General features: G+C 42.3%; 1 protein-coding gene across 1 annotated transcript in view; it reads right to left on the reverse strand.

Moving 5' to 3' along the window:
* Positions 1 to 215: 215 nt before the first annotated feature.
* The window catches only part of Nop60B (dyskerin pseudouridine synthase 1 Nop60B), a 68,264-nt gene continuing 54,208 nt past the window's right edge, over positions 216 to 14,271 (reverse strand). Inside the window, exon 14 of the mRNA XM_037429936.2 lies at positions 216 to 330. Coding sequence (XP_037285833.2) covers positions 259 to 330 — 72 coding nt within the window. The 3' untranslated portion in view covers positions 216 to 258. The remainder of the gene's footprint in view (positions 331 to 14,271) is intronic.

Raw genomic sequence — 14,271 nt, forward strand, 5'->3', positions numbered from 1 at the left:
TGTTCTGACCTTTGTAACTTTTTTAATATAGCACATATTCGCAAACTTCTTGCAGCAGCATGTCCTCAAAATAAAAGTGCACATATTTCTCTTAATAACAATTTTTGAACCTTGAAATTGTTTACTGGCCCTTTAACAATGTTCCCTGATATGATCATGAAGATGACAATTGGTCCATGCAAGTCGCCAAACCACTTTGCCTTCCAATAAAGAGCTTCTTTGCTTTCCTGCAATTTATTTGTCAGCTCTGCACCACAGTCACTCAGACTCGTCACTGGACTTGTGCTTCTTCTTCTTCTTCTTTTTCTTCTTCTCCTTCTTCGAAGGTGTCTAAAAAGATAAGAAACCGCAATAAGTACCTTTAAACTGGCAGAGGCGTGACAAGTTTTTTTTTTATGTGATGTTACTGAGTGGTAATTTCAAGCAAAACCTTGGGCATAACGATGATAAGGTATCACGCCAACTATGCAGCACAAGAGTAGACACTCAATGTGATTATGAGTTACTACTTTTTGGCCTTTAAGGACTTCATGTTCTTGAAGGCAAAAAAAAATTGCCGTATGAAGGACTATATAACGGCACTGACTTCTTTGCAGGACACCTTAGTTCAGCTCAAAGACAGGCTATATTCCTTGGAGGCAACAGTCATACTGATGATGAATGGTCGGGAGCAATTTAATTCTATAAAATTCCACATGCAGAACATATATAAAAGAACTGCCTTTACTGCTGATGAAGTTGACGACCTCGAAAATCGCAGCACATGAAATAGCATTATTATTCATGGTTTTCACAAACCTGCAAATGAAACAGTGGCATTTCTTTGTGAGTGTGTTTCCAAGGATTTTTTTTAAACTTCAGCTTTCTATAAATTGCATGAAAAGATGTCAACAAATCGAAACACCCAAACAGACAAGACTAATCATTATTAAATGACCTAATTATAGAGAAAAACAACCAATTCTTAAGAATTGTGCCTAACCTGAAAATTCTGGTATGTACGTGACCGAAGATTACTCGGAAAAAGTGCAGAACATAAAAGGTTGTGGGAATGTACCAATGACACCTTGTCATAGGTAAACTTTCCTATGACAAAGTGTCTGTCAACAGAACTCTGTAGTATATCTGGGATGAGGCATCTGACGATGATGTTGCAGTTTCTAAAAACACCGAACAATGACCCCAGCATCCTCTCTCTCCATTGAAACTGCTCAATTGAAATTGTCAAAGCATTGTGCGCAAGGGCCTCGATTTGGAGCACTTAGCTTCAATTCTTGATGATGACGTAATCCTTTTGACCAAAACATGGCTTTATAACGGTCTTTCGATAGTGAATTCACACCTCCCAACTTTTGCGCTAACAAAAGAGAGGAATCATTGGAATGGGGGAGTGGCAGTGCTATTTTAAAAAGGCTTAAAAGTTGTACATTCGCTTCAGCCACCTGAAGCTTGAAGGCTCCACATCCACTCAGGGGGGTCAGTGAGCCAAAATTCGCAGTGCACGAGCCAGCAACGCAGGGAACGAGAACCATCTTTAATGCACGACTTGAAATAATCACAAACAGCCGTCTGAACTATCTCAACATGGCACTCACGCACACAAGAATATTGAAAACCCGGAACAAACAATCCCCGCAGACTAGCGATCAATGGGAGATACGCAGCGAAAGTGCAGAAGGAAAGCTAGCGCGAAACATAACAGCAGCAAACCAAACTCACACGCAATTCGCCTTAGAATACGAGCCATCGACTCGCGCAAGCCGACGCCCCCAAACCGGCACGGTTTCCCCTCTGTAGCATGCACGGAGGGAAGCCTCATCGCACCTAGCGCGACCGACACCAAATCCGATCGCCCGCCTGTCATCAAAAAGCCCCCGGGCTCGTCTCGCACCCCTTCTTATCTGTCCTCTACTTTTCCAATAACATTCCAGGAACTATTGAGTGTGATGTAGTTGATGGCATCTCCGGCCCTTGGGTGGTGCTTGTACAGTTTCCTTCTTTAAAGGCGACAAATCATGTTAAGGTCACAAGTTTTCACGACATTGCAAGAGCTGATGATGTATCTATTTTGGAACTATTGGAATCATCTTACGATTTCTTTTGCAGTGTCGGCACATGTGATACTGAGGCTTTGTGGGCGAAATTTGGAAACATAGCACAAGCTTGTATACAAACGTTTGTACCACTTAGAACTAAAAAAAACTAACCTATCCGATCCTTGGATCACATGGGAAATAATTCATCTAAAAAGGAGGGTTAAGCATTTAAAAAGAGCTAAGAAAAAGGGCGACCATAACACAAATATTCATAATCACATCTTAAGCATAACTAAAGAACTTAAAATTAAGATCTGAGAAAACAAACACAATTTTTATAATGTCAGGCTTAGTAAAATGATAAAAGAGTCTCCTGCCTCTTTTTCGAGATACATGAAACTGGTGATCTCTGATTGTGATACCTTCATAGTAAAAAATGTTTCTACCTCTGATGATACTGTAATATCCAGTGAAGATTATTTCAAATCTGCATTCGTCACAGATAATGGAAGATCTTCCTCTTATCAAATATTTAGTGATACGCTGCCTCTGGAAGATTTAGAAGTATCAGAATCTGGGGTACTCAATTAATTGTTAGACCTGAGTGTAAAAAGTCCTGGTCCAGATAAAATACCCATTGTGTTTTTAAAACGCAGGGTGTCTAGCAATTTGTTATTTCTGAATTCCCTGACTTTTCCAGGTTTTCCATGATGATTAAAAGCAAACTCCAAGACCGCCACGTCTGCTTGGAAAACTTTGTGCACTGGAAACAAACCTTCAAGGGGTAAAAAAAAAATCAAGCGCTCCATATAAAATAAGTAAGCATATTTACCAGACGCACTCGATATGTTCTGAGTGCATGCCGTAAATGTAAACAAATATGCATATCTGGCCAAAATAAAACCCCTGAGCTAGGCAGCGAGCATGTCAGCTATTTGATGTTTGGAAGAACTAGGAAGCAAACACACAAGTACAAAGTAACTGCAGATGGAAGTTTAAAGGAGCCTGTGATGGTCCAACATCGCAGTAAAAGCTGCTAAGAAAGGCAGAATTGGTATCATCTCACAGCATCCGTGTAAAATGAGGACACGGGAGCCTGGGTGGTTCTGCCACTGGAGTATAATACAGTTTACTATAATGACTATAGCCCACACCCCTTAAGATTTGAATTGGATAGAATTAGATCAACCTGAACTGCTAATTCACTGCCTCAACTATTTAGGATGTGAATTATATTAGATCTGATTCGACCTGGATTGCTGCATTTACTATTGATTTGGGTGCCCGCCTAACTTGCGCACCTCTAAAATATACTTTTCAGAAAAAAAAAAGTATAACTACTACTCGCACATTCTGTGTACCTTGCCTCTATGAGTAACGACAACCTTGCAAGAACAGAGGCGTACTGCAAAATTTTCTTTTTTCTTCTTCCGACGAGCACATGCATGTTTGTATTTAATGTCTCCGAACTCTGACACTTGAAGTGCAACGGAAGTCCTCGGATGGCTGCAGCCAAAGCTGGGGACAGCATTTAAAGTGCAGATGTTTGAATATATGGTGGCAAGAAGGAATCTGCCAAGGTGCAACAGCTTCCTTGATTCCACAGATGAATCACGAATGTCGGCACGTTAACTTGATTAACATACTCTGCTGTGGACGTGAGGCTGAAAAATAATGGCAGATTTATTTACACAATCTCAAGAAACTGAACTGAGAAATTTAGCTGAAGTTACCCAAGTACTGCCCTTGAAACACGGGCTACCAGCAACAACTGTGTAGCTGGGGACGCTTGTTTTTTGCGTAACCAATAATAATAATAATAATAAAAGGCATGAGTAGGCCGGCAAGCTTATGCTGATGGCAGTTCTAGCTTAGACAAACCAGACGACCTTCAAGCTTAGTTGAAATCGTGGCCCAGACAAACATGCATAAATTTACAGACATGAGTAATGTTGCGGTTCGAAAGTCAGATATAACGTGTGATATGTAGAAGTGAAAGACATCAAAATAGTGCATATACCAACCGGGACTTTAAGGAATGCTCAAGCCAATGTGAAGGACAAGTTGCCGAGCAGAAACTTCCTTGGTCTTGTTTATGCCATAAGCTGCCACAATTGTGACAACGAGTACATCGGTGAAAACTGGTGACTTCAAGAAAAAAGTTAGACAAACATGACGCCTCGAAACGACCTGTCGCCTCGACTACTCTCGCTGAACACTTGCAATCTACAGACCACCAAATAGACTTTTTAAAGCACTTGTGTTCTTGATAAAGAAAAAAATCCACATCATCCCACAGGGGGACTCGAGTAAATGTGTCAGGGAGTAGTGGGGGTATCGTGTGAATGTTGCATAATTAGGTAAGGTGCGGGAATGCTCAATTGTTATTTCGTCATTATTATTCGTATTTATTGAATGAAGGATAAGCCTTGCCTGCAACGAGTGGCGGGACACTTATGTTGGGTTGTGCCTACTGGTTGAAGGTACTCTTGCTTCCATGACACCTACTAGAGTCAACCAAAGCATCAAGCCAAGTGAAGATGCCCTTGACTCAATTCCGAATGCTCGATCCAGTGCCTACATATACGAGGTGGTCAGTGAACGGTTGTGCAGCGCCAGCAATCGGTTTTTACTAGCAGACACTACCTGTGTCGGCCTTGCGAGGCAAGAAAGGGGGCAGCGACAGCTGTCACAAGGGGCGAGCATGGGCAGTAGGAGTGTAGAAATCACCGCTGACGCAGGATTGACGAGTAGGTGCGACTATATTATGCTCCGCATTTAGAAGAACCTTGCATCATGCCTACACCTGGAATACAGATACGGAATCAGGTACAGGTTCAGTATATAAACTGAACAGGAGTGATGGGACGCTTCTGACAGTGTACTCTTGCTACTTACATCACGTATTTAAGGGTACTTAAGTATGTTGTGCCTTTCTTTCTTATAATTTTTTATTTTGAACAAAGCTTCTTCCCATGCCAGGCGCTGAAATGTCAGTAAGGTTTGTGTTCTATGGGTCGGTGTATCCTTTTACATTTACACTAAGAAGCAACAGTTATGCAGTGTTTTTTTTTTTCACATGCTTTCTAGCAGATCACTGTAGTTGCAGTTGAAAGAGCGACTTTTTAAGCTTTGATCAATCATCATCATCATCATCAGCCTCACTACGTCCACTGCAGGACAAAGGCCTCTCCCATGTTCCGCCAGTTAACCCGGTCCTGTGCTTGCTGCTTCCAATTTATACCCGCAAACTTCTTAATCTCATCTGCCCACCTAACCTTCTGTCTCCCCCTAACCCGCTTCCCTTCTCTGGGAATCCAATCAGTTACCCTTAATGACCAGCGGTTATCCTGTCTACGCGCTACATGCCCTGCCCATGTCCATTTCTTCTTCTTGATTTCAGCTATGATATCCTTAACACCCGTTTGTTCCCTAATCCACTCTGCTCTCTTCTTGTCTCTTAAGGTTACACCTACCATTTTTCTTTCCATTGCTCGCTGCGTCGTCCTCAATTTAAGCTGAACCCTCTTTGTAAGTCTCCAGGTTTCTGCTCCGTAGCTAAGTACCGGCAAGATACAGCTGTTATATACCTTCCTCTTGAGGGATAGTGGCAATCTACCTGTCATAATTTGAGAGTGCTTGCCGAATGTGCTCCACCCCATTCTTACTCTTCTAGTTACTTCAATCTCGTGGTACGGCTCTGCGGTTATTACCTGCCCTAAGTAGACATAGTCTTTTACAACTTCAAGTGCACTATTACCTATCTCGAAGCGCTGCTCTTTGCCGAGGTTGTTGTACATTACTTTCGTTTTCTGCAGATTAATTTTAAGACCCACTTTTCTGCTCTCCTTGTCTAACTCCGTAATCATGAGTTGCAATTCGTCCCCCGAGTTACTCAGCAATGCAATGTCATCGGCGAAGCGCAGGTTACTAAGGTATTCTCCATTGACTCTTATCCCTAACTGTTCCCATTCTAGGCTTCTGAAAACCTCCCGTAAGCACGCGGTAAACAGCATTGGGGAAATTGTGTCCCCCTTTGATCAATGGCAATGCTTATTTTTATGATAGTCGCACAGAACTGCTGTCAGTTTCCATGACCTGGCCAGGTTTTTCAGAAATTCCCCAACTTTTCCATGACTTTTCCAGAAGGGTCTAAATTCACTGACCTTTCGAGGTTTTCTACTATGGTATCTCAGTAACTAGTATCTTACATAAATTTATAACTCATCTCAGTCTAATGGTACTTTACTTGATGACTGGAAGACGTCGATAGTCAAACCTCTAAATTAGCAAGGCGATAAACACCTGATAACCAATTACTACAGTCCTCACTTGCATATGCTGCAAACCATTGGAGCATGTAATATATAAGCATGTTATGATATTCTTGAAAGCCAACTCAGTTGGATCACTGGCACAGCATGGTTTCAGGCATAGCTTTTCCACCAACACAACTAGTTGAGGTAATTGATGACTTTGCTTCGGCGATCAACAATCATACTCAAATAGACGCTATTTCCCTATACTTCACCAAGACATTTGATAAACTGTCGCACCCAAAACTACTACTTAAAGTCTCGCACATCTTAAAGAATAGTACAAATTGGACCTGGATAGAACCTTATTTAACTTCTAGAAAACAGGACCATTATTTTTTTACTCTGCATCAATGACATTGCCGAAGCATGCAATGTAAAAAAAATTCGGCCGCATGCGGTTGAGTGCGTAATTTACTCCATTATAGGGGCTTTTAGCTTGTATGTATACTTCTTTACATTACCGGATACTGATACCGGATAGAATTTGCACATGCGTGTGTCTTTACAGAATGCAGACCTTTACGGAACGTAAACTACTCGTCGGATAGGGTTTAAGTTTGTGGCCCTATCTCGCAAATCCACCTTCGTTCGTGGCTACTCGCGATATCGGCATTGGACAGACTTTAGCTGTCGAGTGATACGCCGAAGTGCAAGCGCCAATGGCAATCCATTGTTTCAGCCAAATTACCAAAGCTAGAGCAGCCTAGAACACCGACGACGTAAGCCTGTGAGCCCTAAAGCATCCGACAAGCTGGACAGGCGTTCCATTTTATGGGACCAGAATGAACCAGGCAAGCACAAAATTGTCAATACAGAAACATTGTGCATTTCACTGCTGGTGTAAATGTCTGGCAGCGGTAATATTACAAAGGAGTTGCCTCCTAATTATTTTTTACCTCTGTAATATTAGGTGAAAACAAACGTGTTCATGACTGTGGTTGCACAAAGTGTCACAAGATGCCGACACCACCATGTGATAGCCTTGTATTTCTTCACCTTTTTTTTTCACCTACGAGGACACTGTACCTGATAAAAACATCCGCCGATTTTGCCGCAGCAGTCATTGACTCTTATGTCAGTTAAGGGGAGACACGGGTCTTTTAGAGCAAAAAATTGCCAAAAAATCAATTTTTCAAAATATTTTTTTTCGAAATCTCGACGTCCGAAAGAATCTATTGCTGGAATATTAAGTATAATTGAAAATTGAAATGCAGTTATAATCACAATTTATGGTATGCAAGGACGTAAAGGTATATGCTTACGTTTGCACGTAAACGTTTACGCAAAGCTTTGAAAAGAGTGTGTTTCGGTAGCATGGTAACCTTAAACTAGTACCGGTAACTTGTTTACGTAAAGAAGGATACGTACAAGTTGGAAGCCCCTATTAACTCTATTAATGATAAATTGCAATGGAACAAGGAACTTCATCTGCTTTTTCAATGGTGCAATACATGGCAACTGTCAGTAAGTCTTAAAAAAGGTGTTGTCAAGTTTATCACAAATAAAACACCTATACACTCATTTGACGATGCAATTGACTGTAATATCCCTTCTCACGTCGAGCGCAATAAGTTCCTTTGTCTTCACGTTCGCAGAGAACTGTGCTAGAATAATGACATAAAAGAAATCACTAACAAACCAATGTCTAAACTGCATTATACTTAAAACGCTTCGCTCGCTCCGCCATGCCTTTTTTTAAAATTAAATGTATATAAGAAGAGGTTGGTGCCTATTCATGTGATACAAAGCTTATAGCGTTCAAAGCACTCGTTTTACCTATTCTAAAGTACGCTAACATTGTTTGGGACCCCTTTACTCAAGCTGATATTAATGAGCTAGAAAGGGTCCAAAACAAAGCTATAAAACTTATTTTTTATCGCTACATTAGGGTATCGGTATCGGGCTTATTGGCAAAGGCTAATCTAAAGAACACCTCTGAGAGGAATAAAATCGCACGATTACGTTCCATGTTTAATATACAGTTGACGACCGACTTGTCGGACCATCAAGGGACTGTGAAAATGTCCGAAAAATTGGGCAGTAAATGTGCCCCAATAATACTCAATTTATTGCTTAATATTGAGATAGTGGGTGCAAAAAGTGACTGATTGCATTTGGACCACGCTTCGCTTCTGTGCAAGCATGTCTGCCCACATTTCGGCTATAGTTGCCATGTCGCTGTAAGCTGACGAAAGGGTTATGATCACTTGGGTCAGCTCGGCTAGCGTTGAGCTGTTGCTGGTAAGTCATCGTCGCTCTCGTACTCCGCAAGCACTTGACAAATTATTTCCTAATCAGTGCGCCAGTGCACAGTTCTAACTCGCTGTCCAAACTCAGAAACCGAGACATTTGGGAGAACCTCGACGCCTGCGGTGCGAAGGTCGTCGATAAGCACCTCACTTCCGTACATCTGGGGAGCTATTCTCGTGGTGTCAAATTCGCCGGAGCGTGTCGAGTTATGCAAAAAAATGGCGAGTCGTGAGGTCATGGCGCACTTGATTACATCGACACACTGAACCTGCCAGCACATTCCCAACGTAAAACGAAACTAAGTGGACGAAATGTAAAGTAACAAATTTCTTAAAAAACTGGACAAGCCTGTACCTGCGCATGAACGTGTTGAGTTGAGTTGTTTCAAAAGTGATGCAGGAGATCCGTACAGAATTTCACAGGCAGGCAGCTGCGTTAAAGCTAATTCAAGGACAAACGTGATTAGAGTCCATGCACGGCCTCAGGGATGTGCGTCTAAATGCGGATCTCTGGTGGCAGCATTCGCTGTGACGAAACACATTCAGTCTTTCTAATTTGTGTAAAGGGTTGTCAAAGCTGCATGGCGTCAAAATGACGTTGCGGAAGAAAGACCCAAAAGGGTTTGTGCGCTCCAGCCAATCATAGGAGGCCAAACTGAACATGTCCACGAATCGGACCCCGCGAGAATAGTTCCTCCAGTCGACAACGCTGTCCTCGTCGTATGCGACCGGCTCGCCATGCAATACAAATCCCGCGTGACGGAAACAGTTGCGCAGCGTTGTCAATGCCACAGACTTCCACGCATTGACGAGCATGCTAAGTGCTCCAATCAAATCAACTGAGTATGCTTTTCCGCTGTCGAGGCACACCACTGCACACGAAAGCAAGCGTGACCGATAGCTCAATTTGGGAGTGCGTACGAGAACCTGGTCCATCCGTTGTAGGACACTTGTAGTGTTCGGTGGCAAAGACTCCATGCGCACAAACTTCAATTGTTAATGTGCCGACAACAACAAAATTTCACGGCCTTCTGGATCAAATTTGCGATCTAGCCTTCTCGCATAGCTTTCGAAAATCTGCTGAGTTACCCAGGCCTTTTTGTTGGCCTCGTGCTAAACAGGCAGAGACTTTAGAACTTTGAGGCACCTGGAAGCTTTCGACTACTGTGACGAGCGACGGCAGTTTTTCTGTGACCAACATATTGCTACCGATTACTACAGTGACTCGCTGTGTTTGCCACCACAACAAGGATCAGTTAGAAAAAAAAAAGTCCTGTCTCATCACAGATAAAAGAATCGCCTGGCAATCACTCCTGTGAAAGAGACTGTAGCTTCTCACAGCGGTAGTTCTCAACGACGCTGAAATCGACAGCTGCACTTTCGCTGCACAATTTATTAAAGCTGAAATCAAAGCGCTTCTTCAAGTTTTGTAGCCAGTCGTCACTGACTTTAAATCTTTCAATGTTCATTTAAAGCGCCATTGTCTCAGCTTTCTGACAGGAGGCCCCAAGAGATGGGAACCTTGCTGGCCACTATTGACTTTAGCCATAAATGAGGGCCTCCTCGAGCTTTAGGTAGGTGCCTTGGCTTACATTTTTCTGGCAACATCCAGTAGACTTTTCTGCCTTCAAAATCTTCTGCTTGTTTTTCATGTAGTCCGAAAGTGCCTGTTTGAAAATATTAAACTCTTTCGCAACGTCTGCCCCGAATCGGCCACTTTCAACGAGCTTGACGATGGCAGCTTTCTTCGTCATCGATATGGTGACATGCTTTCCCCGCTTCATCAGAGCTCTCGAGGCCGATGATAACATTGATGATCGCTTATACATCACGAATCAGCGCATTTAGCTTGGCGACACACATGAAACATATGGCACACGCACATGCAAAAAGTTAGTTGAGGCTGTCCAATCCATTCAACGTCATAGCAGAGAAGAAAAAAAAATTGTTGGACAGCGACGCTGATGCGGAAATAGCCTCGACCCAGCCGTTTGAAGCGTTCGAAGTAGCCACCCTAGCAGAGGCAAGCGAAGGTATCGGCTGCGCGGGCGTGTGTGTGGGCCAACGTAAGGCCAGCACCGGTTTGAGGCTATTGGAGAAAAACATAAACAAACGAGATGGCGGCATGCAAAAATGCTGGTAGTCAGCTCGACTGACGCTTGGAAAGTCCAAGATATCAAACAGCCAGCCTCTAAGTGGCTGCAATTTTGAGCTGCGAAATATATAAAATTTATAGGATATATCCTGGAGCTAGATCTAGTGGAGCTAGATCTAGATCTATCCTGGAGCTAGTCCGAATCATCAAGCATGTCTCCGAAAAATTATGTGTCCAATGCATCGGTCGTTGACTGAAATTAAAAGTCACCTCAGCAGCAGTATATCAAATTATGTGCATTTTTCAACAGGTTACGAAACTAGAAGGCGACATCACTTCACATCAAACGGCTAATAATGTTTCAAGTACTCTTTTCTTCAGTGAACTATCACTAAGTGGAGTGCCTACATGCATCCACCATCGAAACCAACAGCAGAGAATCGCTTGACTCATTACTAGCCAGGTGATTATATGACGCTCATTTCTCATGCATTACATGTATTTTGCCTTATACTTCAGCTTGAGCAGGTTGTCTTTGTTCTTTGCTTCATTTAGCCATTATAAATTTTACGCTTGTTTTGCTTAACAAGGTGTGTTAATTCTATGCTTTATATTGTCTTCCTTTTACTCCATTTTCTCAGAGAGTTCTATGTGTCATTCTTGATTGAAACCCCACGCTGCAGTGACTACTTATGAGTTAACCGTAATGTCAAATAAATAAATAAATAAATAGAAACTAGGTAATTCCTTTATGTGAGGAGCCAACAATGCATAAGACCGAAAATCTTCAGCTGTGCCATAGAAACACCTGAATACAAAACAGTAATTTTTAGTGCTTCAGACACCGAATGATCATGAGGCACACCGTAGTGGAAGCTCCACTAATTTCAACACCTGGGGGTTCTTCAACATATATGGATGCATAAGCCTCTACGATTTTGCCTTCTTCATTATGCAATCACCATGGCTGAAATCAAACTCGCGTCTTTCATGTCAGCAGCCAAGCACTCTAACCGCTACACCTCCCGATGGCTTGGAACAGCCTCATTTCATAGGCTGTACCAGGAATTTCGCAGTCTGTCTGTCATCATGAATCTTGCACATCTTCTAATGAATAGTAATTGCAATGTTATATTGTTTTTATTTTCTGTACAGTAAAAGCTCCTTGATTCAACATCTGTTAATTTCGGAAATAAAATAAACTGGACACACTCTTGGTTCCCAACAAGCCTATGTACAGCATACTTTTGTTATACGGAACCTGGGGGTACCAGGAATATGTGTTCTGTTTAACAGAAGTTCTGTTTACTGAAACACGAATGAGGGTGCAGAATTCGGGTGGAAAATCAATTTTTCTGGAGACATATGTAAGCAACAGTTCCGTTTAAAAAAAATCTGTTTACTGAGAGTCTGCCGCATTATTCAACAGAATTGAACTCTCCGTCATTCGGTCACAATTGGCCGCAACCCGATTAATTTGGACAATTCTCTGAGTGCAAAGAGCCGCAAATGTGTGACACAATGCCTTTTAAACCACATTCACGGAAAACCAAAACCAGGCGACGCAGTCCAAATCATCATTAGCGGGAAATGCATGGTAACGTCAGTAACGATGATTCGGATTAATTTCAGATCAACGCCTTTCAGGGCAGTTTGGACAGGGTCACTAATGGCACGGTCACATTTTGAACAAAGTCGCGAGCAACATTGCAGCCTTTAAACTGCTCTCATGCAATGCAAGCACAGTATTAACATATTCATCAAGAAAATGAAAGTGGATTGACGTAAAAAGCAATCCTTTATTGTTTTTTTGATACTACCACAAACTCAGCAATCACTTAATTTAGTCTAAAACGGTGCAGCTACTATTGTAGGTCAGTTACAGCTCTACATATCGTAGTGATAATAGATGCTTGTTAGATCTGCTGTGCCCTCATAGATGTGATATTTTGAATGATTGTTGGCCTGTGCTATTGCTGCTGATGGCTGGTGACGTTGAGAAGAATGCCGGCCCAAAGACTGGTGAACTTTTGCAGAAAATTCTTCAGAAACAAAATGCTTTGTACAGCGACATTGACGATATCAGGAAGGAAATTGCTGAAGTCAATGCTAAAACGGAAAAAATGCAAAGTGTGCTATTGATGTTTGATGAAATTAAAGATAGAATAGATAAATTGGAGACTATCTTGCAAGAGCAAAATGACAAATTAATCGATTATGAAAATTCTTGGTGTAGAAGTCACTACGATGAAAAGAATTCATCGGATCGGCAAAGTAAACCGGGATAGACCAAGACCAGTGATCTTGAAATTTTACGATGGCAAAGAAAAAGATACCATCTTTAAAAGCTGCAAAAAACTAAAAGGAACTTCGATCAGAATAAGCAAAGACTGTGTGAAGGAAACAGTGCAGATACGAAAAGAAGTTATGGGAATACGCTGCCACGAATATGGAGGTAGGGGGGAAAGCAGTTCTCGTGCATGATAAACTTAAGATAAACAGTGACTTATACGCATGGGATGACGTCAGAGGCAAGCGCTATTTGCTCTCGGGCAAACATGACACTGATAAAACGAAACGAAGTGAGCGTGTCGTACCAACTAAGTCAAATGAATCTGATAGCCCGGTCAGCTTTTTTGAGGCACCAAGAAAATAGCTCAAATTGCTCTCATTCAATGCTTGCAGTGTACTGAACAAGGCTATGCACCTTGAGTACTTATTGCTCTCACACGATCCTCACATAGTCACAATAACGGAAACATGATTGCATAAAAATGTGCCGAATGATTGTGTTGTACCTCCCAGTTACAATATACCGTATTTACTCGCGTAATCCTCGCACTCGCATAATTCTCGCACCCCCACTTCGCTCAAGAAAAATACGATTTCTTTTTTTCCTAGAGTAATTATCACACCCCCGAAAACTGCCGCAATAATGTCGTCTGCTCGTTCCAGCCACTGATGATGATAGCGCACGCCGTCTCTCAAGCATCAAGCGCACTATTGCATGCAGATTCAATCCAATCCAAGCCAAGCTGAAGTGGCCAATGCGCGTTGCGGCGAGTTTTGTATGCTGTGTCGGTAATCTTGGCATGTTATGGGGTGATACTGAAGCTACACGGCTGCTTCAAGTTGCAAGTGATAGATCAAGCACTAAACAACAGCAACAGGACCGCCGGTAGGCCCTTCGGAGTCTACGAGTTTTGTGTTCGCTACTGGTGACGGCAGCTGAAAGCCACCAAGACGCGTTGGGCCTGCCGTGTGCCTAAAACTGGGATTAATGATAAACTTTATTTCTTCAGAAGGAAACTGTGGACAATTCTGTTCAATAGCCATCAGCCCAATACTGACGTCCTACGCTTACCTTTTGAGGGCTCCTGTTGAGCGACGAACGCTACCGCTACGCCCGCACCGCCAACAAGCTTTGCGTATGGTATTTTAATTCTCGACTATTTGCTTCCACTTTTTGTGTCTCAAATAAATCTTGCCCTGTGTTGAACCTCTGCTTTTATTGTTGAGGTAAGTTCTAATTAGTACTTCTTGAAGCATGCTGTAAGTTGCTGGTGTGAGAA

This window comes from Rhipicephalus microplus, chromosome 1 (assembly GCF_043290135.1).
Source record: "Rhipicephalus microplus isolate Deutch F79 chromosome 1, USDA_Rmic, whole genome shotgun sequence".
NCBI classification, from domain to species: domain Eukaryota; kingdom Metazoa; phylum Arthropoda; class Arachnida; order Ixodida; family Ixodidae; genus Rhipicephalus; species Rhipicephalus microplus.